The sequence below is a fragment of the Arvicanthis niloticus genome, chromosome 3 (assembly GCF_011762505.2).
Source record: "Arvicanthis niloticus isolate mArvNil1 chromosome 3, mArvNil1.pat.X, whole genome shotgun sequence".
Lineage (NCBI taxonomy): Eukaryota > Metazoa > Chordata > Mammalia > Rodentia > Muridae > Arvicanthis > Arvicanthis niloticus.
This window is the reverse complement of record NC_047660.1, coordinates 127,737,900-127,763,672: the sequence shown is the minus strand read 5'-3', so window position 1 is coordinate 127,763,672 and position 25,773 is coordinate 127,737,900. Positions and strand designations below refer to the sequence as shown.

The window sequence follows — 25,773 nt, the reverse complement described above, 5'->3', positions numbered from 1 at the left end:
TACTGTCAGTCCCTCAACCTAGAACTGACCTTAATACTTGCATGTAATTAAAATGGTATAAAAGCAAAAAGGAAGAGGAGGATAAGATAGGGGGTTCTTAGGGAGGGGAAATGGGGAAAGGAGATGACATCTGAAATGTAAATAAATAAAATATCCAATAAAAATAAGAAAAATAACATAAATAAGTAAGCAAAAGAAAACAATATACACAAAAAAGAGAAAAAAGAAAAATGAACAATTAGTTCAAAAAGCTTACCACATGGAAGTGCTGTTTATGCAGCCAAAAATCCAACTATTTGTATCCTGTTGGTTAATAGCAGAAAACAATGATATAAAACAAGCATTTCCCATACTTTCCTGTTATACATGATAACATTTTTAGAAAAATATATGGATGGTTAGAATCAAGAAAAACATACTAGTAGTTTGTGACTAAAAAACATGCACTAAGAAATGTTCTTAAAAGACACGCAGGTCAAGGATAGGCCAAAAGTAGATAACTAACTTGGATGGCCGAGGTAAACAGCTAACCTCCAGCAGCAGCTGCGACTGCCCTCAGGGCACTTGCAGAACCTATCATCTGAATAGTTCTAACTGCTAACTTTCAGTTTCATAATGTTCACACTTTCGTTACACATAAAACACCCATAGCCAGGAAGGTAAAAAGAATTAAAAATAAGTCAGCCTATACTCAGCTTTTTACTTTATTGTCTGCATTTTCATTTACTACCAGGACATAACTTCTGTATCACCAAGAATGTGTTTAGTCTGAAACCCAATACCTCATCAGCACAGAGTTAGATGTTGCAGGAAGAACTGCTGTAATATTTTTTTAAACAAAGCATCCTACGTTTAGCTTTGGTTATTTAAAAAAGCACCACCACCTGAGACGTTTATTCCAATTTCTATAGAAGCAAAAGTGATGCCATGAAATATGATAATTTCTCTCCCTATTTTTATATAGGCTTAAAAGTATTATAATAAAAATTACAAAACAAAATTTTTAATTCACATATTATTTTATGGTAATTAATACTCACTTGACTTAGTCACACTTCAACTGCTGTGACAAAAGTGACCAAGGCAACTTATAGAAGAAAGCACTTAATTTGGGGTTCATGGTTCCAGAGGGTTAGAGTCCATGACCTTCATGGCATGACCATCATGGCAGGCAGGTATGATGCTGGAGAGTAACTGAGAGCTCACATATCCATCCATAAGCCCAGGCAGAAAGTGTAAGTGGAAATGGTGTAGGCTTTTGAAACCCTGAAGTCCACCCCATGACATATCTCCTCTAACAAAGCCATTTCTACTAATCCTTCCCAAACAGTTCTACCAACTTGGAACTAAGTAATCAAATATATGAGTTTACAGGGGCCATTCTAATTTAAACCAACACATTTATACACATTAAAGAAAACAATCTCCTACTCACTTAAATGGATGATCTGCATTTTGACAAGTATTTTTCTCAATATAATCTTGACCTCCTGCTATGGTCTGAATATGAACCATTACCCATAGGCTTATGTTTTTGAACACTTGTTTTCCAGCTAATCATGCCATTTTGAGAGGAAGTGGAATCTTTAGGAGGTGAGGCCTACCAGGAAGAAGTGGGATAGTGTGGGGAAGCCACTGGGGGTTATAGTCCCAGTTCTGATCCCAGCTGTGCTTCCTAATTTACTGAGATATAAGGGGTCCCACCGGCTGCAAGTTCTGCCCCATCAACTGCTTCACCTTCCTGCCATGACACATAGTACCCAGTTCAACCATAAGCAAAAAGAAACTCCTCCGTAAGTTGTCTCCTTCAGATATTTGATCACAGTGAAAATGAATGTAACTAACCCACTTCCTAGTTTGCAATTCAGCACTATATTATTAATGGACACGCTAGAATATCATCATTCTCAGAATCAACTGCCTATCCTGATTTTAGGTTGAGAGATGCTGATATCTAAGAGAGATAAAAAGCTAGTAATTACACTAAAATGCATTTTTTTAAAGTCATGACCACAGTGGCAACCTACCACCTTTTCTTTAAAACTGTTCTCCATATGTTGTTTTAGATGTTAACGTCTACTGGCAAAGTCACACACCAGGTCTGAGTTCTGCATACATGTAATCTCAGCTACTCAAGAGCCTGGGCAGAATGTCCAAAGACCTACCTATATGAGGCAAGAATCAGCCCCACACAAGTAATACAAATAACAAAAACTTAACAGATAAAGAATTGTTATGAAAGATGAAATGTAATATAAACAATCCTGAATACTATCCTTACACAAAGATTATGCCGTGCTAGTCTAGTCTATATAGGATAAATTACTGTATGTGTATTTAGCAGGTATTTGCTTTGAAAGTATATGCCTATATTCTAGTCATTTTACTGTCCTACAGAGCATCTGTCCTAAAAAGCACCTGCATTCTAGTATGTGATCACATAGTAAACAGGGTTCATTTCCTAAAACTCTATCAGGACAGCTTTATCAACTATATTTACCCTTTAAAAACTAACAAAAGTTTAGTATTCAATTCCTCACCCTAAGGACAGTAAATCTAAGGTAGAAGAACAGGGCAAAGACTCAAGTTGAAGTTAAGAGAGCATTATCAGTTATAGGTGAACTGTGCTTAATAGTTCTCAATCAAAACACTGTTCAAATGTTTTTAAGTGACTCAACTTAATGACAGTTAAAGCTAATTCTATTAGACCATCAGTTGAGACTAAGAGAAAGAACAACAGCTTTCAAATTTAAATAAGATATGCTGATCTTCTTACCAGCATGGTGCTCTGACAATAGGCATGAGTGTAGATTTTTCTATGATTTGCAAGAGGAAATGCAAAGTAAATCTTATCAGATTCCTAAAAAAGTAAAAGGAGAGAAAAGAATTTAAGTACAATGTGCGAATAATTTCATCATTCAAAACTCATGGTAACAAGAATAAATAGTTATCACACTATTGCTGTTACTAAGAACCAGCTGGCTAGGACCGGAAGGTAAAGGATAAGGAGACAAGAGATTATGACTCCATCAGTGTCTGTGCATCTGTATGTGATGATTTACCTTTTAGTTGCTGGTTTGGTTTTGTTTTGAGCCAGGGTTTCATTTTATACCAATGCCTGGTCCAGAACTTGCCATATAGACCAGGCTGGCCTCAAACTTTCAGCAATCCTCCTGCCTCTGCCTCCCAAGTGCTGGGATTAAAGGTGTGGTGTACACCACCATGCATGGCTGTGATAATTGAGCTTTCAATCACTCTGGCTACTGAAAAGGTTGCATAACCAACAACCTAGTAACCATAGCCAGATGCTGGTTCTCAGGTACAGTTTTCTAAATGAAACAATTCCTTAAATAAATAGCAAACTCACTCATAGTATGGCACTCATCTGAAGAATGGGCACACTAACAGACACAACTAAGAAGCTGTACTCAAAAGATTAAGGAGACAAACGTGGGATGGCTTCAGCTTGTCAGGCAAAGATTCAATGAACTCAGTAAGTGCAAGCATATTCCTATCCACGAGTTGACAGCAAACACCCCGGGAATGTGAACAAGCCAACTCACTACTCTAACAGCCAGTACACACACGTGCAATACACAAGAACAGATCATCCTTTCCTGTGGCATTTGTCTTACTTTTGACAAACTTAGTAGATAAGGGGAAATTTTTCTGTGAAGTATTCTAACCAGTAAGTGAAAGAGAAATAGGATGTAATCATTTTTGTGTCCTAAATTAATTCATTCAAACATTCCCTGCCAACTGTTCATGTCTAAGGAAGAGATTCTAGGGGAAAAAAAAACTAATAAAAATACAATCCATCAGGCATTTAGATCTATTACTAAATCATAGAAAAAGTTGAAAGAGCTGGTAAAAGAATATACTGAATGACCGCAGAAATGCAGTCAGCAAAATGAACCAGTGTGAAATTCCATCGTAAAAAGTGCTTGACATTTTGTCAATAATTTTCAAAGAAAGTAAGAGTTGAAAACATAGTGAAGAGGAATACAGACACACCAGCCAACAGGGATACAGACACACCAGCCAACAGGGATACAGACAGACACACCAGCCAACAGGGATACAGACAGACACACCAGCCAACAGGGATACAGACACACCAGCCAACAGGGATACAGACACACCAGCCAACAGGGATACAGACACACCAGCCAACAGGCATATATAGGCCTCATCTGGATCCTTAACTAAGCAAACTGAACAAAGAGAAAGGGTCTGAGTTTATGATAAAACAGGTAAATTGAACAGATGCAATATTTATTACTAAGGTATTCTTACCAAATCATGAAAAAAAAAATATGTGATTTGTTCTTAAACTTTCCTAACTTTGATAACTATGAGAGTAAGTTTGGACAAAAATACACTGGTAGAATACTTACATTATAAGCCACATAGGACCATCTGGACACTTTCACTGGAACCCACATAGATGTCCCTTAATGTGAAGGAAATTCATTTTATTTGCCTCATTTTGTTTCCATATTACAAATTTTCTTTTTTGAATTCTGATAAATACTAACAATAACAAACAAATGGTTCCTTAAACACCAGCTACTTTCAGAGATCAAATCCAGAAATTCGCTCTTTGTGCTTAGCACCAACCAGTGTTCACATCAGGTAAGAATTACAAACCTCCTCAGCATCTTTAGCTTCATCAACAGAATGAAATAAGCATTACTTTTCCCAGGCAAAACATTCAAACGACTAACGGGTACATACTTACGAGCAAATTTATCAATGGAATGATGTGCTAGTAACTCAAAAGAAGTTCAAAGTTGACTCTGAGAAATAAAGATGCTATAAATAATCCAGCTCTGAGTGACTATCAGGAAAAACAAGGGTATGTAACTCTGAAAACTTTTCTATTCATCAAGTTATTGCCAGCACAAAACTTTTATCAGCATCTTACAATTTGCTTTTCTACTTTGCCGTTTCAAACCAAGAACTTGTTAGCACCCTGATAGGGAAATCGGTAATAATGAAACCATAATGCTTGAAGAATTCCAATTCCCCACTAGTACCAAATACTAATAACTGTGTACTAATAACAGATTTATCAAAAATAATAATGAGAAGTTCTACTTTAAAGGTTACTACCACAAACCTGTTAGGTCAGAAATTATGGATGGATTTTCCTCAAACTGTTTAGCTGGGTGTCTTATAAAATGGTGATTCAAAACAGACAATTTCTTCTTAGGCTTCTGAGTTATCTAGAAAGAACATTAATACAGTCTAGGTCATTTACATCATGACAATTTGATGAAGCATTACTTTGAGTAACACTTACTCTTTCTGAGCCAGGCACTGTTCTAAAACAACACACTATTAACTCTAATCCTCACAAAAACTGTAAAAGGTAGCTATGTACCTGCATTTAAAAAAAAAAAAAAAAAAAAAGCCCACTAAGGCACAGAGAAATAATCTGTTTAAAGTCACTTAACTATTAAAATTTGGGGTTATAATGCTCTGTTGTAATGAAAGCAGACTATCTCAAACACTGATGTTTTCTCCAGGAGGAAGAAGCCAGAGCCTCAGCTCTTAAAACCATTCCAACGGAACAGAGATACACTGCAAGATGACCTGAGGGAAGGCAGTTTAAGACGAATAATATCTGCTTGTTCCTAACTCACAGAAGACCCTGAAGCTAATGAACACAAGTCTGTTAAATATGCTGAAATGATGCCTACCACAGCCCAACCAGCAGTCGTTAAGAAAGTGACAAAGTAACATGATGTTCTGTACAGGCCATGGTGATTTCTGTGCTCTGCTAACTGAACAACTTGAAACCAGGTTTGAAGAATTGAAATGAGAGACCTCATTACAGAAATGACTCAACCTGGGCAGTACACAGGTAAATCTCTGGTGAGCGTGAGTTACCGAATGGCTGCATACATTTAGATCTTATTAATATGCTAAAGAAAACTTTACAACACAGTTCAAGAGAACCCAGTTCAAAATATATTACTAAAAAAAATTATTAGTCTGTAATAAATATTTCTCTTAAATTAAAAATAAAAGCCGGAGAAATATGTATCAAACTCTGAACTGCTCAAAGAGCTGAGGGCAGAGTTAAAGGACCCTTGGCTCTTTAGTTTCATTGCTTCCTGTACTAATGGTTTGCACAGCACACAGAAGATAGGAAGATATTTCCATTTCAGAACTAATTTAAATTGATATAAGGTCCAGGTTTCTCTTAGTATCCATGCTGAAGTGAATTAACTCTATTAGTGCTAACAAAAGCTGTCACTTTGCTAAAATACACTTTCAGTCTAACAGTGCTTACTTGTTTGGTATCGGCATCAATGAGATCAAAGAACGCTCGAATTGTAGTCAACTGCAATTGTTTACACCTAAAAAAATAAAGGAAGCACATAACATTCTCTTAAAACACATATTTTTTTAATTTGAAATTGTTACTAGTGTGGCATTTATTTATTAAAAATAAAATATGCTAGAAAACATCTTACTTTTTTTTATTCTTTGAAAATTTCATATCTTGACCATGTGTACCCCGTGCTTCCTCCCCCATCCTTCCCACGTCTCCCACGCCACACCTCCTTTCCAACTTCATGTCCTCCTCTTAAATTTAACTCACTTTTTAACTAGCTAAATAAATCCAGCTAATCCCACCCACACATGCATGAGTGTGGGGTAATCCATAGGGAATGAGGACTCTACCAAACCACACATCACTCCACAAAGTGACACCCCTCTCCCACAAGCTGTCAACTGTCAGTTTTGATTCAGATATGCACAATTCTATTAGTTAATGGAGTATATTATATTTCTTTAATGCTGTACACTAAAAAGGTATTCAACAGATCATTCTTACTAAGTGTATATATTAAGAATGAAACATATTAAAGCACAGCAAATTAAATCTTTCTGGGTATCTGATAGCAGAGCATCCTTTCTGCCGCCCATGAAACTTCCAGCTACAGGCACACAATATATCTGCTTCCCTCTACATGCCTGCACTGTGTGGGGCTGGAAGACACTGTAGCTTGTGCAGGCAGAGGAAGAAAGGATAAAGAATTTTTTTTTTAAAGATTTACTTATTTTACGTATATGAGTACACTGTAGCTGTCTTCAGACACAGCAGAAGGGGCATCAGATTCCATTACAGAAGGGCATGAGCCACCATGTGGTTGCTGGGAATTGAACTCAGAACCTCTAGAAAAGCAGCCAGAGTGCTCTTAACCAGTCATCTCTCCAGCCAGAATAAAAGACTCTTAAAGCCAGAGCTCAAGGAGCTAGATACTGGAGCCTTTGCTTTTCTTGATCCATATGCAATCTCTTAGGTTTCTATACATTAGGTATAGATCTAGTCTCTAATTGGTTTCCACGGCTGTTCAACAGCAGCCATCGCCACATTAGCTGTATCTGGGTGCAGTGATTGGCCAGGAGCTCAGAAGGTTCTCTGCAGGCGCATCTGACTGCCCAGCTATGACAAAACCTAGATTTAGTATTTGAGGCTGGTGACAATCAGAGTGATCTAACTTTTTCAGATGATGTTGCAGGTTGTCAAGGCAACCATGGTCAAACAGACAAGAACCAAGTTTTGAGTTCTCAACCCTGTTTATCCTTCACTTTTGGACTTATCTATGGGTCAAATTCTATGAAAAACAGCAAACCAACAACTGCATTAGTGAGAGAGAAACACCGTCAAAATCACCAATGTAATTTGTAACTTACCACACGATGGAGAGATGATCTGTTGAGACCCAGGTCTTAGGCACTGCCGAGCTCTAAAAGGAAAAGAATTAAATTCAAGCACATTTACCATCTCCTATTGCTGCATTTTCCAGACTAATACTTAGAAACACATAATGTTAACTTTACTATATTTTTTAATTCTTTGATTAAAATGATTAATTTTTATAAAAGCTGACCCAAGTATATTATTTCCTACATAATGTAACTAATGTCATTTCTGATTCTGAAGCTTCTGTTACTTTATAAAAATGAACATAAACACAGCTCCTATGTTAGAGTTTAACACCTAACATTTTAAAAACACAATTTAAAGGCTGACCATAACATTCCTTTAGTAAGGAATCTTATTAGAGAATCTTATTAAATACCAGAGCTTTCTTACATAAAGATTTTTTTTTTTTTACTTTTACATAAATGCAAAAGGGACTGGGAGGGACGGCATTTGGGATATAAATACATAAATAAATTTTTTAAAAAGTTCCAATAGATATTTTAGGATTTTAGTTTTGAGTAAACTACTACTTGGTGCATTCTAAGATGTGATTTTATAAGCAGGAGTGTGCTTAAGAGATATTTATTAGCATATACTAACCACACAAAGTAAAGAGATTATGACACTTCCATACATTAACATAATATATACTGATCATTTCCACGCTCTGTAACTCTTATTCCTCCCCACCTCTTTTATTTATAAATTCATGGGTTCTTTATATATTGGGGAACTACTGCTAATAAATTACTAAAAATCCTGACAATCAGAGTTCTCTGTGGTTGTAAGATTTTATTAGCTACTGAGCAGAGTAACAGCTCAGCTACTAGCAGGCAGCATTTACCATTATCACGGATATAAAAGTGCTTCATTTTCTTTGACTTAATAAAGGCAACACTACCCCTCCCTTCCTCTACAGCTCAAAGAACACTGCAAAGGAAGGGCAGGAAGAACTGGGAGCCCACTACAAGGGGAGCAGCTCTGAAAAGCCATCTTCTAAGGATAAGCCACTACAGGCATGAGCCCACATTAGCCATGGATACTGACATGGGGCCATACAAGAACAGATCTGTCAACAGTCATTTATGATGGAGGAGTCGCTCATGAGGCCCTACTTTTGAATTACTGGCTATTGAGAGATGCTGAGCAATTGTGTACCTACAGGTAAGAGATCATCAGGCTCTAAAGGACAGATCTCATGGTCACACAGATAGCCCTTGTTAAACTCAGTGGGTCACAAACCAAAACAGATGTGACTACACGACAGATTTGTAGGGGAGGAGGTGGTTAGCAGGGTGGGAGGGAGGTAAGAGGAGTTGGGGAAAAAAAAAAAAAAATATATATATATATATATGTTTTTTCGAGACAGGGTTTCTCTGTGTAGCCCTAGCTGTCCTGGAACTCACTCTGTAGACCAGGCTGGCCTCGAACTCAGAAATCCGCCTGCCTCTGCCTCCCAAGTGCTGGGATTAAAGGCGTGCGCCACCACTGCCTGGCCAGAATATATATTTTTATGACATTGCCAGAGAACAAATGTAATTAATGAAAATGAATACATTTTATAAGAGTGGTTGCTCATAGAACCATTAACTGTCCACTAGATGCCATTCATTCTTTACAACAAATAGCATGGCTAACTCCCTTGGCCTCTCTTGCTTTAGGAAGTAGCCAGATTTCCTCTAATGGTGTATGAGCAGAAGTAATGGGTGCCTTTTCAACCTTGTGCTCTAAGCAATTTTGATTTTTCAACAGCCGACTAGTGATCACTAACATGATCTTGAAAGTAAAGTATTCCAGATGGGAGTCCGGCATCAGCCCAGGCCCTGAATCAAAAATCACTCAGACTTACTGACCTACACAGTAAAACTCCATTTATATTTAAGATGGGAATATACTGTAGCAATTTAACTTATGCTACAAACACAATTATGATCTTAAACTCATCAATTTTCTAGACCTAATGAACATAAATCTAATTTAACTGCTGAGGTAAACATTAAAAACTGTTACTTAATTGACTTTAATAGCACACATAAAAATGTGAAAAATTATAAACTACTTGAGAGTTAAGAGAAGAGTCAAGTTCTACTACTATAAACAGTTGTGGAAAAATTCTGTAAGTAAAATATTTTCATCAAAGATACAGAAATATTGAACACATTCCCAAATGGACTAGAGAAGACAAGGAAACACACAATGCATGTACATGTGTGCACATGTATAATACTATGTAAAATCTTTACATATAATACTATGTAAAACAGTACACATAATAGTACATATAATACTATGTAAAATCTTTAAAATAATTACCACAACAGATAAAGCACTGGTATGATGGCTTAATTTTGGTAGAAAAGTCAGTCCTGAACGAACTTGGTAATCCCGGAATCCTCCAGCCACAGAAAGTGTAGTCAAATTTATGTGCCGAGCATTTAAAATCCAATAGTTGTTTACAGTCATATAAAACTCTGGAAGGAAATTTAAAAAAAAAAAAAAAAAAACTCTGAAAAACAAGCCATTACTAATATTAACCAGAATTTTTGCTTAAGCTATTTGGTCTATAAATAATGTTATCCATAGTTCCCTATTTTGAGAAATTTGCATATATTCCCATGTTTGCAATCAGAGTACAAATACTGAGACTTACTGAAGGTGTCAGGAGAGAAAAAGGCCAAACTGGACCTTTCATTAAGTTCACATGCAAACAAATCTCTGTACCAAACATGTTCCACAGATCACGGCAAAGACACCCTCATGCTCTTCCAAAGACCACATAAATTTTGCTAAGGAGTTGTAGACATTAGTGTGTTAGTTTCATGATATATTCTGTGTTCAATCCCATCATATTATATATATATTAAATATGTGCATTTTTGTATATAAAGTACCCTCAATAAAGTGGTCTTCAAACAAAAAAGAGACATACACTTCCCCATCACAAAAGTGTTCCAGTTTTTGAAGGCTTAGCAACCCTGCTTTGGATAACCATTGCCACATGTTAACTTCCTACAACCACCAGGACTGTGCCATAATAATTTTAGCATTATACCTCTAAAGAAAATCTCATGCTTAGGATTTTACCCATTACATTTAGCAGTAAATTTAAAGTGATGAGTTTCCAGGCAACCTTTCACTTCATGTATGAAAAGTAAGAAAAAAATAGATACGTATCATTATATATATATTATATATATAATTTTATATATAAAGATATTAAAATTATATATATATAATTTTGTATATATATACATATATATATATATATAAATTATATATATATAAAAGCTTAAAACCCATGACTACTTAAATATTTTTTCCACTCTAATTCTGACTTGATGAAATAAGAAATCAGAAAGTAGGAAGAAAACAGGTTTCCTATAACTCAGGAAAAGCGCACTAGGTTTAAGAATGCAGTTTTAGAGGTGAGTCATTGCTGTTCTTTAGAACAATTAAAACCTGACAGTATTGAAAATACATTCCTCAGGGGTGAGGATGCAGCTGAAGGGTGTACTATCTGTCTAGCAAACATAAGCGTCTACCTGACAGTGAGCCCCCACTGCTGAAGAGGCCGCATGCCTGAGTTATAGAAGATGGTGAGACCAGCAGGTCCAGGCCTGGAAGCCGCATCCCTAGCAGCTATCTCTAGTTAGTGCTAAGAGATGCTGTGCACCCTACTAAAGGAGAAAAGTCATTATCAATCATACCCAACTGTGAACCCTGGAAAGACACACCCACCTGCTGCAACAGTGGCAGGAACATCATGGGAGTGACCAGTAACTTTCTGACCAAAATTAAGTCCTGCTCCACAAGAACAACACATACCTTGCATCATTATGGGACAAGAAACCTATGGCTAGATACATCATGGACCTTAGGAGAGAACCTGTCATTGTGCTGCTAAATGGACACAGGGTTAAACTGACTCTTGGTGACTTACTATCATGCCTACAGATCCATGCACTCTGAGAAGCTTCTGTCTGCAACAGATGGTGATTAATCCAGTGAGCCATAACTGGCCAAGGAGACAAGAATAACAGATTACAGAACTTGAGCCCTAAAGGGAAGATATATACTGCACCCTGCTTCCCGAGGCTCAGAGATCACTGCAGAAGAGGAGGAAGAAAGAGTGTAATCGCTGGAGGAAGAGGGTAACTGAAAGGAAGCATTAGCTTGACACAGCAGGGCAGCCGCACTTGTGAACTTCCAGTAGGTTTCAACAGCAGCTTACAAATCCTGTGCAAGCCCAAGTCAGACCAAATCCCAGCAAGCAGAGAGGAATTAGGCACAGGACCCTACCCAAGGCCACTAAGCTACTGGCAATTGTTAGCTGCTGGGAGGAGAAATCATTTTTCTCTAAAAGTATAGCCTCGGGTGAACTGACCACTTCCTAACACAAGGCCATATATCAAGAATATTTGGGCAGCACAAATTGGTCTTGAAGGATTCAAAAAACTAAGAGAGTCAAAATGGTGGGTAGGTAGTGAATGGGGGAATGAGCTGAGAAGTGCTGAGGGAGAAGGGTGAATATGATCAAAACTCTAAAAAAAAACTAAGAAAAAATAAATAAAAATAAATTTAAAACAAAATAAAAGAAAAAGGTTCAATCTTGAAAGATTACTTTTAAGTGTATTTGGAACCATTTTTAACTCACCGACATGACTCACCTATATGTACTGTGCAAAATGTAACAGAAAGGGTACTGAGATGTGATTTTCAGGTTTTTATTCTTTTCCTAAATATACACTCATTTGTGATCATTAGAAGTAGTACAAAGGATGCAAACAAATTTAACAACAAAATTTCTTAATTTTATTATGGTACAACTCTGACATGCTAAGGTTCAAATAAGTAACTCTTAAAAGGCAGAGAATCAGTCCCAAGAATTACAAAGTTGAAGTTTAATGGCTGGAAAAAGAAAACCAATGGTACTTTCTATGATAAGCCTAGACTGAAAGCAATTAGTGACACTGAGAATTGAAGGTGCTGATTGGCAGCTAAACTGTTTCACATTTCATTTAAGCCTGTACTTTCTCAGCATACAGACTGGACAACAAATGATGTCAGCTAGCTTTCCTTTAACTTATCCGTTTTTTCCAATATCCTTTTGGGATATTCCCCCAAAAAGGAATTTGCCCCGATTCATCAATGAAGAGTTATAAACACTTATGAACATTGTCCCTTTCCCTTAAGCTGCACTGGATGGCTTGGTCACTTTATAAAGTTATAGACATGTTGTCATTTTAGGGGATGATTACAAATAATTATGGTCATGGACAGAGAAAAACCAAAATAGGGAACTTAGACTCAGACATTTCTCTTTCCTTTCCTCCTCTTCCTCTTCTTCCTCCTCCTCCTCCTCCTCCTCCTCCTCCTCCTCCTCCTCCTCCTCCTCCTCCTTCTTCTCTCTCTCTCTCTCTCTCTCTCTCTCTCTCTCTCATATAAGGTAAGGGGGTTCAAAGGAAAGGGGGATACAGTAATATAAACTAGACAAATAGGGGTGGATTATTCAATCTACTCTTAAACCAAAAAAAAAAAAATTATAGCCATACTCTTACATTGGTACAGAATTTTATATTTTGATACAAAAATATGGTTATATTTTGTTATACTGGCACAGAATTTTATATATTGATATAGGTTTAAGGCTTTCATTGGCATTCATCTTTGTATATTGATACAAGAGTTAAGTTTAATTTTGTTACAACATAACATATGTATGTTTCAATTCTTAGACAGGTACTGTGCTTATACAATTCACTTAAAACTACAAGGTTTAGCCCCAGTCTTTTAATAGCTGCTATTACAACCTGTCTGGGATAATGCAAGTCGTCAGTCAATCAAACTCATGGTCATGTTAAATTGTAGTCTGGATTACCACAGAAATACATGCCCTGGGTTGTACAGAGAACAGGTAGTTGAAAATAGGCAATACTTGCTGGTTTAGATATGCTATGAAAAGATAGTCTTCAAAAACCTCAGAGACTCAGCGACTATGGATTTAAAGATGTTTTTATTAATTTAAGGCCTTTTTGACATTGAGACATGTCAGCTCTTGGCAGCACCCCATTCGACTTGGAAGAAGAGGATGAGCATCAAACAGCCGAGTTGCTTCAATTGTGGCAAGGTAGCCACAGGGCAGAGAGAGTGCCCTAACTTCATCTGCAGACAGCATGCTGTCCAGAAAGGACAAACAGGTGCAGGGAAGTCAATTGCCAAGCTCTGCCAAGACAAGGCAAGCAATTCCTGATTCATAATTCCTACTTCACAAAAGGTCTCTCAGATAGTCTGGGCCAGAAGGCTTAAAGATAGATGCTCCAACATTACAGAAAATATTGGAGACTAAGTGATCAGCCATCTCTGTCATTTCTTTATTTTTGGAAGCTGCATTCTCTGCTTCCTGCATAGTCAAATAATATTTATTCCTTCTCAGGTCTCTGATGGGTTTAAAGATTAGAAAGTCATATTCTTACTATCTAAGTAAGTTGTTTAGGATTTAAGAAAATGTTCTAGGTCTATAAAGGTATTTAATACAAGTCAAGTTAGAAACTGATTTACATACAGAACTCTGAAGACAGCAGGATATGATAGATAATAGAATACTTTCTCCTGAATTGCCAAATACAGACTAGAAGAACTTTTCAATGTAACTCTTACCTAATAATTGTATAATTTCACTATTGTTCCTACTGTATACTGGTTATTATTTTTTAAGATTTATTTCTTTTATGTATGTAAGTATATTGTCACTCTCTTCAGACACACCAGAAAAAGGCATCTGATCCAATTACAGATGGTTGTGAGCCACCATGTGGTCGCTTGGAATTGAACTCAGGACCTCTGGAAGAGAGGCCAGTGCTCTAAATCTCTGAGCCATCTCCCCAGCCTCTGTTGTTTATAATTATAAGAGAAAGAACCTTTTTATTTAGACAATAAAGGGGAACTGTTGAGGTGTGGTCTGTTGCTATGTATTGTTATGCTAAATTCTGTACCAGAAGGTCTAGACCTACAGTGAATTCTTGAATTCTCACCTTTACAAGCTTTTGTTATACAACCCATTCCTTGATTTAAAACTTTTAGTTAAATAAAATTAGCTATAAGCAATTACTGGAGGGATTAGAGGCAGGGTTTGAATTACCTGGTTGGGAATGAAGAAAAGAGAGGAGAAGGAGGAAAAAAAAAAAAGAGGAGAGGAGGAAGCCACCATGAGGGGAGATGGACCATGGGAACTTGGCCAGGAGAAACAGAAAGTATCTGGGGTACACCGATGAGGAGGTAGCTAGGCCAGCAGTTAGAAGAGTAGATTAGGGGTTATCCTCCAGTAATTGTCAAAGCCAGAAAAAAAACCAAAACAAGAAACAACAACAACAACAAACACCTCTAATGGAAATAGCTACCAAGACTTGCTTGCTTCACCCTGACCAGAGAAGGTCGGTTTGAATGTCAGAGCACTTACCTGTAATGAAACGATCCAGCGGCATCACAGGGGCCACATGAGGAGTAGCTTGTGTAACAAGAAGATTGATCAGATCTTGTTTAAAATTTTTCAGCGTGAGCAATGCCCTGGCAACAAGGCCACCCATAGAGTGACCGATTATTGCCACACTTGTAGGGGCAAACTCTTGACCCTGTTTTTAAACAAAGACAAATAAAATAAAATCACCATGATAGAATCCTCAGCATCCTAAGAAAAATACTTAGTACTTCTGTTTGTATATGGGCAATACAATAGCAAAGATAAACCATAGAGGAACCCTTCAAAAGACAGAAAAATCCACTTTCACACAGTTCTAAACAATATGCTAATACTCTTTTGTGTTGTGTCAGTTTTAGCAGGTTTTGGTTATAGTTTTTCAAACTAGAATTGGAATTGAGTTAGTGAATCATGTTTGTATTCATTTGTTAGGTTGCTTACAATCGGAGGTCTGAGTATATTAAATATATTTTAGAATATTAAAAACTCAAGCAACAGCACATGTTGGTGAGGATGTGGAGAAAGGGGAACACCCCTCTACTGCTGATATGAGTATAAATTTGTAAAACCACTCGGAAATCAATCTGGCAGTTTCTCAGAAAATTGAAAATACTTCTACCTGAATATCCAGCTATATCACTCCTGGGATATACCCAAAAGATATTCTACCAAACCCCAAGGACACGTGCTCTACGATGTTCATAGCAGTTTTATCTGTAATAGTCAGAAACCGGAAAAACCCAGATGTCACTCAACTGAAGAATGGATATAGAAAATGTGGTTCATTTACACAGTGGAATATTATGCAACTATTAAAAACAAGGACATTATAAATTTTGCAGGCAAATGGATGGAACTTGAGAATATCATCCTGAGTGAGGTAACCCAGACCCAAAGGGACATGTATGGTCTGTACTCACTGATAAGTGGATATTAGCCATAAAGCACAGAATACCCACCACACACCTCACAAACCCAAAGAAATTAAACAAGAAGGAAGGCCCAAGCAAGAATGTTGGATCACACTTGGAAGAGGGAACACAGCAGTCATAGGAGGCAGAGGAAGGGAGGGAACTGGGTATGAGGGGGAGGGGAAGAGAATGGGGGCAGGTGTGAGGAGAGATAGGAGAGAGATTCAGAAGGCCAGGAGAATGAATGGAATCTGTAGCAGCAAGGGGTGGCAGTTGGGGGATGTGAAGAATCTTTAAAAAGATTCCCAGAGACCTGAGATGGGGTTGGCTCCCAGGAGTCAATGTGGGTGACCTTAACCAAGATGCCTACCAGTGGAGACATGGAACCTGGACAGGCCACCTCCCATAGCCAGGCAGGACCCCCAGTAGAGGAATAAGGACATCAAGGCACCCACAAAACTTTCAATCCAAAATATGTCTTGTCTAAAAGGAATGTAGGGACAAAGATGGAGCAGAGACTGAAGGAATGGCTAACCAATAACCAGCCCAACTTGAAACCCATCCGATGGGCAAGCACCAATCCCTGACACTATTAAAGATATTGTTATGCTTGCAGACAAGAGTCTAGCATAACTCTCCTCTGAGAGGCTCTATCCAGCAGGTGACTAAAACAGATACAAATACCCACAAACACTGGATGGAGACTGCGGACTCTTAGGGAAGACTTGGGGGAAGAATTAAAGGCCCCACAGAATTGGAGGATCAACAGAATCAACTAACCTGGACCTCTAGAAGCTCTCAGAGAATGAGTCACCAACCAAAGGACACACACAGGCTGGAATAAGACCGTGGACACATATGTAGGAGACAGGCAGCTCCATCTCCATGTGGGTCCCCCAACAACTGGAGCAGAGGCTCTCCCTAAAGCTGTAGCCTGACTGTGGTATCTGTTTCCCAACAGGACCGCCTTGCCTGGCCTTAGTAGAAGATGCACCTAATCTGGCAGAGATTTGATGCACCAGAGTGGGGGATACCCAGTGGGGTCCCACCCTCTCAGAGAAGAAGGGGAGGAGGGATGGGAGAAGGGTCTCAGTTGGTGGTGGGGAGACCTGGAAGGGAGGCAGTATGTTTGGGATGTAAATAAACAAACAAACAAACAAATAAGAATATTAAATTGTATAATATATAAGAAATCAGAATATTTGGCACTGAAAATAGTTTTAAAGAATGAGAGAATTATAGCTGTTGTTGCAATGCACTTTCATATGGTGTCTCTTACTTCAAATTATTTCTCTACAGTGCATTTTAGCTTAAAAAATAAAATAGTATCTTAAACATTTATTCACTGGTTATGCAATTCTTTGTTGGGGCTGGAGAGATGGCTCAGAAGTTAAGCTCACTTGACTCTTCTAGAGGATTGGGGTTTAACTGCCACCACCTGCATGGCAGATGAAGACGGTGTGCAACTCGAATCCCAGGAGATTCAATGCCCTCTTCCGGTCTCCAAAGGTACCAGGCACCCCCATAGTGCACAGACATCCAAGCAGACAAAATATCCATATACATGAAATTAATTAAGTTTTTAAAACAATAATAAGCTTTATTTGACAGGGGTGGTGTTACAAACCTTTAATCCCAGCCCTGGGGAGGCAGCAAAGCTGGGTATCTGTTCAAGACCAGCCAGTGATCTATGGACTGAGTTCTAGGCCAGCCAGAACATCTCTTTAGTGTTTCCACTAAGCCTGGGCCTGCTTCCTCCAGCACTGATCCTTCATATGTACCTTTCCCCAGTTACTGTGCAAAAAAGAGCTGACACACAAGGCTAAGTCTGCTACTCTCAGAACGAACTAAAAGCAAGGTTGCTGCAGAGTATAGTCTGGGTCCTTATATGTTGGAAGGCTTCTTGCCACTCTGTAGATCAGTGGTTCTCAGCCTGTGGGTTGTGATTCCTTTGGGGGCTGAACAACCTTTTCACAGGGGTTACATATGAGATATCTTGCATGTCAGATATTTACATTATGATTCATAATAGCGGCAAAATTATGAAAGTAGTTTTATGGTTGGGGGTCACCAAAACATGAGCAACTGTATGAAAGGGTCACAGCATTATGAAGGTTGCGAACCACTGCTTTGGATAGCTCATATAACCCACAATGCAAATAGTATGGTTTATGATGCATATTTGTTGTCCTCCAGGCTAGAATTTTTGTACATGTTAGGCAGAAAGTGTCAGAATTAGCCTCTAATGAAAACTTAGGACACCAAGACTCTAATAAGCGCCCGTCGTAGGCAACGTTTCTCACATCACAAACTACAGATAACTAGAGAAGTAAGAATGCTGGCCCACCCTGTGAGACTGTTGAACGCTTACACCTGCTTTTGTCGGACTTTGTCCTGTGTGCTTTTCCTTCTGCCCAGTTTGCTTTGTGTCCTTTCACTATGTGACGGTTGGTCATGTGTTATAAACTGAATCCTATGAATCCCACCAGCAAGCTGGCCAACCTGGGGATGGTCTTGGGGATCCCAGAGAAAGCTCATTGTGGTAAGGGCCAACCTCTACACCCCTACTTCTTGTTCTTAGCCATGGTGCTTCCTTTCACTCCTAGTCTCTGGTTCTGTTCTCCTGCATTTCTTTCAGCTCTTAAATGAATGGTCTCAGGTCTTTGACTTTTCTCTTTACACATACTCACACATACGTACACAAACACACACACACACACACACACACACACACACACACTTACTGATCTTGGCCACACTGATAAACTCATCTACTCCCCTGGCTTTAAATACATGTATTTAGTGTTAATTCCCAACTAATCTCGACTGGATACCTTATTTATTTATTTATTTATTTACTTATTTACTTACTTACTTACTTATCTATCTTTCTATCTATCTATCTCTAGATTCAATTGCACAACTCTTGTTGTACAACTGCTATACTGGGAATACCTTACGCATCTTAAGCTCAAACTGTTTAAATTAAGCTTTGCTGCCCCCAAATATCTTCTACCTAGTCCTATCAAAGGTAATTCAATGCCTTCAGTTGTCCAACAGAATATCTGGAGTCATTCTTATTTTCCTTTCATACAGAATTTCAACCTACAATCTCCCAGCAAAGCTCTCTTACTCGGCCTCTAATCCTAACACCAACTTGTTCATTTCTTCCCACTTCAGCTGCTATCAACTTAATTTAAAGTACTATTAGCTCTTGCCAGAGAGACTTCAATAGACTCCTACCTAGTTTTCCTGCCTCTATTCTATGGCCCTTCAGTTTATCCTCCTATATAATCAGAATGATACTATTAAAGTTTAAATATGAGCGTCACTTCTCTTCAAAAACCTGCCTAGCATCTTCCCACACCACCCTAGATAAAAGGGGAAAACCACTAAAATTGTCTATACATCGGTACAATCTAATTGACCCACCCTGGCTGCCTTTTGGTTTTGTATAATGCTGTATTTATCTGGGATTTTATGATGAATAAGGTTTCCTCTGCCCAAAATGTTCTTTACCATACCTGTATCTTATACACTCAATGAGATTCAATTGTCCTCCAACTCCTACTGTAATTGCTTATAACAGAAATCTTTGTTAGTATCTCATCTTAAAAATACTATTGCTTGTATTATAAATTTAATGTGTTCATTAGAAAAATCCAAAACAAAAATAGAAAAAAAACCTACTTACTATATAAGCTTGAAATTTGTTTACTGTGGATGCCATGTATTTATCTTATTTGATAAATAACCTTACCAGTTATTACCTGTACCTAAAGAGGACAATTTTCTCCCCATAACACTCTGATTACTTAGGAAGAGATCATTAAATTCTATCCTTTCCTACACTGAATTTATGTTCCTTTTTCTATACATTAAGCCATGGACTGGTGCTACTGTGGCCAAATGGCTTTCAGCTGCAGAGATGATCCTATGATGGACTGTATACTGACTCCAATATTTAGATATTGAACCAGATTAGGCTTTTTGCAATAAATTCTATTTGGTCATGATATACTATACTTTTTTACTGCTGAGTTTGGTAGTCTGGTATTTGGTTGGAATTTTTATACTTATGATTCTGAGGAATATTAACCCTTTAGTTTCTTTTTAATGACTGTTGCACTCTCTACTTTTTCCTAAAATGGAATTCTATCTCCCTTATTCTTTAAAAGTCCTTTTCTAGTTTTGCTGTCAGAGCTATGCTGAACTGAAAACTGAGTCTTTTTCCTCCTCTGTTCTTTTGAAAATTGTTTTTGTTGCTGCTGTTATTTTAAGATCAGTATTTGTTTTTAAATGTGGACTAGAATTTCACATGACTGAAAGTCACTGAGCTCTAAGGTTTTGCTTGGTGGTAAGATTTTAAATTATAAATTCAAAAGAAATTCTGACAGACACTGGGATACCCAGTTTTTATGTGTCAGTTTCTTATGTGTCAGTTTTATAATTTATACTTCAAAAACTTTATATGATTGAGTTATTAAGTTTACAGGCATGAAAGTGTGCATAATATTCCTGTAAAACCCTCTCCAAATGTAGACTATATCCTCATTAGTTTCTAACACTGTTACTTTGTTTCCTCATTTTTCTTATCAGTCTAGCCATAATTTACAAGTTTAATCTTTTTAATAAATCAACTGTTGGCAGAAGTTAGTTTCTCTGTTGTTTTATATTTAATTTCTACTTTCACTTTGTTTTCTCATTTTACTTAACGTTATTAACTTTCTTTTCTCCCCAGCTTATAAAGGCTGGAAGCCTAAGTCACTGATTTGAAAGCTTACTTTTTTTTAAGTATTCAAAACAGTATTTCTTTTAACCACATTATCTATCCTCTAAATTTCATTTTATTAGTTGAAAATTTTGTACATGTATAAATATAAATTCTAATATGCATTTTTATTTTAATTCAGCTCAAAGTATCTTCAAATTTCATTTTTAAAAACTTTGGGTAATCTAGAAGTAACAGTTTTAAAAAAATCTTTTTTTTTTAAACTTCTAACTTAACTTTGCTATTTTCAGGAAGTACATTACGTGGTTTTAGTATTTTAAAGATTATTAATATCCACAACCCAGCACATGGCCTAGCATAGAACACAGCTTGGTAAATGTTCATTGTGTATTGAAAACAGTATTTCTATAGCTGTTGAGTAGACTGTTTTAAAGTTATCAATAAACATTATATAGCAGAATCTGGTAAATAAGTGCTCGAATCCATAGTTTACTGATTTTCTTATCGGTAATTAGAGCAGGGCTGAACTCGCTAGTGCTATTTGTGTTAATGCTGCTAGTCCCTTTTCTTGGTTCTACTGGATTTTGCTTTGTGAATTTGGAAGGATTAGATGCATACTAATGATCTGAGAGGTTTTATTTGGTTTCTGGCTTTTTATAAATTTGTTGGGCTGTATGTCTGCCTTGCTGCTGGGGTGCTGAAGCACCAACGGCAAGCCGCTCAGGAGAGACAGAACAGTCTGTGATTAGGGGTCGAAGCCCATGTTCCTCTAGGTAAGAAACAGTGAGATCTGGGATTGATGATGTGGTTCTCAATCTCCTGTGTACCCAGATGGTGCTGGGGACAACCAGGAGTTGAGAATGGAAGCCATGGGTCCAGGCTTCCCCTATGTGCTGGGCTGGGCAGGAAGGGGAGAGCTGAGCTTGAGTCAAGACTGAACCCTGTTCAGTTCTGACTAAGTGCTGATTACAGAGGGGCTGGAGGAGAGAAGACCTTCTCCGGGAGATTGGGGCACAGCTCTTTACCACAAAGGCCTCCCCCCACAGCAATCCCTGATGAAGAAGACAAGCCTTGCTTGTCTAGACTGCTTTATTTTTACGGTGGATGTCAATGCATACATCTTACTCAGGGTGAGCCAGGGATTAAATACCTTTTGTGGGAAGGAATGCCCAGGAAGGGAAGCTCACTGGCTGAACACTTAGGTCCTATCTAGATACCTCATTAGCATGGAGAACTCAAGGTTTTTATGCTATGTGACCAGTTGTCATGGTCTCTCAGTGGGGTGCCGTGGTTACATGTTCCAGGACAGGCAGAGCTTGACAGGGAGCTGATTTCACACCTACCATTCTCAATTCTGAAGATTCCCTGGGGTTTTGAACCTGCTTCAACCTTACCAGTTCTTCTGTCTGGTGGCATGGCCCACTTGTCTCACATAAATTGACCCTTTTATCATTAGGGGAATTTCTTTCTTTGGGGGTGGGGGCAGGAGCAGAGGGTAAAATCCGAAGTCTTCAAAATGTCTGCCTTTTCCACGAAGAAATGCCTTTTCCTATAATCTATTGAACAGATAGTAATTTAGTCATTCTACTTTTTGATTTGTTATTGTTGCATGTGTGCACATGTATCAGGGGGCATGTAGGGTCATCACGCTGGGCAGCAGGTGTCTTTCCCCACTGAGTTCTCTCCCTAGCCCTCCACCTTACCTTCTGGGACAGAATCTCTCAATGAACCAGGAAGTTTCAGTTCAACCTAGATCTTTAAACTAGCTTTGAATTGAAGATATTACATTATTTTTTTAAAGTACTGCCATTTTTGTATTTTTGTTTCAACTCCAAGATGAACAAACATATTATTTACAATCAAATGTGTCCCTAAACAAACAAACAAACAAACAAAACACAAAGCCACTGGCACTACTGGTTTGCATATTTCTCTCCTACCTTGTAGAGTTTGAGAATGGCTTTAATGCATTCGTGCACAAACTTGGTCTGCTTCTGAAGGCTTCCCCCATACAACGCCACCAGTTCTTCATTGAAGTTGACACTGAAGAAATCGAAGTGGTACTTGAAGTCGATGTCTTCTGCTTTCCTAAGTGCAATAGAGCCGATAGAACGAACTGCAGAGTGAAGGAGAAAAGCACTCACCATACAAAACATCCTGGAAAAGCATCCAACTTCGTCTTGAAGTTTTTAAATAAATAAGCCCATCATGAATATAAACAACTTATTTCAGTGTGATGCACATCAGTGGAACCAAATAAGAACCTGAGGCTGTAGCTCAGTTGGTAAAGCGTTTGCTGTTCAAATATGAAGACCCTGAGCTCAGATTCCAGAATCCATGTGAAAAGCCAGGCATCTACTACCAGCACTAAGGAGGTAAAGACAGAAGGACCCTGGAGGCTTGCTGGACAGATTTCAAGGTAAATCTGAGAGCTTTAGGTCCAGTGAGATCATTAAAATAAAATAAGACATATAGACAGATAAAGAAGAAAGGAAAAGGTGGAGAATGATCCCTAACCCTCCAACTCACTTGCTCTACACACACACACACACACACACACACACATACACACACACACACCAATTAAAAGAACTGATATAATTCACATATTACACAAGCCGCCCTGTCAAAATTTGTAATTCCGTGGATTTTAGTGCATTCGTCGCCTGTAGTGAGTATGGTACAACCTCGATTTTGTATAATTGAATATTTCAACCACATGAGTAGTCACTGTCCAATCCTCCTATTCCTAGTCCTTCTATCCCTGTCCCTAGTCCCCGATGTGCACCACCCGATATGCACCAGCTTATTCTCTGTCTCCGTGAATTTGCCTATTCTGAACATTTCAGATAAATGATATCATCCCATAATGTGACTTTGTGTGACTGGCTTCTTTCACTTTTTATGATGTTCGCAAGGTCCGTCCATGTTATAGCATTTACATCACTAATTCATCTCTTCACATCCCATCAGCAATGTGTGAGGATTCCAGGTCTCCACGTCTTTGCTAGCACTTGCTACTATCTGTCTTTTTTTATTTTAGCCATTTATTTATCATTGTAGGGAGTGGTACTGTATTCTGATTTGCCTTTCTCCGATGACACATGTTTAAGCATCTTTCCTGCTTCCACTCTTGACCTGTAATAGCATATTCTCTTCAAAGCAGAGCCATACTGGTCCTTTGCAAAAAGTAAACTGTATTTATTAGATTTGTGAAAATTTTAATTTCACAATCTCAGTGATGTCAAACAGGTAATATAAAGGAAAGCATCATATACTAATTATACAAATATAACCAGTGTAATAAGTAAAGATGAGGGGATATGTAAAACCTATGATGGGGAATTAGTACTATTAGGATAAATACATGTACAGAAACGTATGTGCTCTAAGATGTATGCAGAAGGACAGTGTTTGTAATTGCCAATACAAAAGTAATAGAAAAACTACACAAATTAATCTTCTATAAAAATTTTACAAAAGAACAATATAGTGTTACACAAATGGACAGTTTATTGTTCATACAGTAACTTTGAAGACTTTTACAGACAAAACAAACTAGAAGAAACCAAGCACAAAGAATACATAGTTGATGGTTATACATTATAAAGATTAAAAATATCCCCAAAGCAATAAAGTATACCAGGGATGAACACTTAGGTATTAGGACTACAAAGAAAGTTATAAAAATTACCATCTTAAAGTTAGAATTGTAGAAGTAGGGGTGTGTGTGTGTGTGTGTGTGTGTGTGTGTGTATGTGTGTGTAAGGGAAGAAAGCTTTAATCATGAGGGGAACTCAGGGGGGTTCCAGGATTCATACATACACACATACACACACACACACCTATCTCCATTCTAACTTTATTTTTCTCTAGTCATGGTGGTCCTGAGTGCAAACACATTTTTGTATCAGAGACTTCCCTAAATTGTGAGCACGCCTAATCACCTCATCTAAACAAGCCACGTCCCCACTGCTTACCTTCTGCCTCCCTTGGTACTTAGTTATTTCTTACAGCTTTTAGTATCACTGGAACATCTACTGATGGCTGTCTCCCCATAAGAACATGTGTTTGATGAGTACTGTCCTCTTCTATCTTGATATTTCATGCCTAGAATTCTCCCTGGCTTATGGTAGATACTCCACAAGTATTTTGTAGATGCACAATAAGTACACATGATTACCATACATGTTAAAACAAGTCTGGATTCGTTATATAACAATTCCTCCGATGTTTATAAGAACTGAAGCAGATTTTTTTGTAAACAAAATTACTTACAGATTGGGATGTCTGGCTGCTAAGCCAGAAGCTCTGACATTCTCTCCACCACTCTGTAATTCCTCCAAACTGCTACATGTCTCTACCCAAGGAGAACCTCTTCTCTTGTTCAGCATAATTTAAGATTTAATCTCCCCACTGAATGCTTCAGATTCCATTCTCAGTAACTTTATTTCCAACATAAACCTTTCTTCTATTTCTGAATACCTGCATAATCTTTTTGCCCTACCCTATGCCATCTGATTGTTCTCTCTCTTTGCAAAGTAGTGTTCAACTCTTCTTTTTCCCTTCTATTTTAGTGTTTGCTTTCTCTTGAAGGAAGTGGCATGCACATGGGTCTCTCTCCCAGTAGGTCCGACAAAGTACTTGACAGAGTAAGCTTTCATTTCACCACTTGACTCTGGCAGTATGTACATACATGATCCAAAGACCGGAGCTGGATTTCACAGCTTTAAGGTTTTATTCCCCTACCTACCTTGCTTGTAGCTTCCAGCATTACCAGGAAGAAAGAGAACAGGAATTCCTGTCAAAGGGAGAATTTTGTGTTCTTCAGCGTACGAGCCTTCTCCATAAAGATATAACTCATATGCTGGGTAGCGCTTTGTCAGTTTCTTTGGAAGTTCTATTTTCTACAGAAAATAAATAAATAAAT

At 38.0% G+C, this 25,773-nt stretch overlaps 1 protein-coding gene across 1 annotated transcript in view; it reads right to left on the bottom strand.

Annotated features, from left to right (window-relative positions):
• The window catches only part of Pgap1 (post-GPI attachment to proteins inositol deacylase 1), a 65,779-nt gene that overhangs the window by 33,550 nt on the left and 6,456 nt on the right, over positions 1-25,773 (bottom strand). Inside the window, exons 2-11 of the mRNA XM_034497957.2 lie at positions 25,597-25,750; positions 22,784-22,959; positions 15,183-15,354; positions 10,040-10,197; positions 7,714-7,766; positions 6,302-6,368; positions 5,123-5,228; positions 4,398-4,453; positions 2,777-2,860; positions 257-303 (exon numbers count right to left, since the gene is read on the bottom strand). Of these exons, the coding sequence (XP_034353848.1) occupies positions 257-303; positions 2,777-2,860; positions 4,398-4,453; positions 5,123-5,228; positions 6,302-6,368; positions 7,714-7,766; positions 10,040-10,197; positions 15,183-15,354; positions 22,784-22,959; positions 25,597-25,750 (1,073 nt within the window). The remainder of the gene's footprint in view (positions 1-256; positions 304-2,776; positions 2,861-4,397; positions 4,454-5,122; positions 5,229-6,301; positions 6,369-7,713; positions 7,767-10,039; positions 10,198-15,182; positions 15,355-22,783; positions 22,960-25,596; positions 25,751-25,773) is intronic.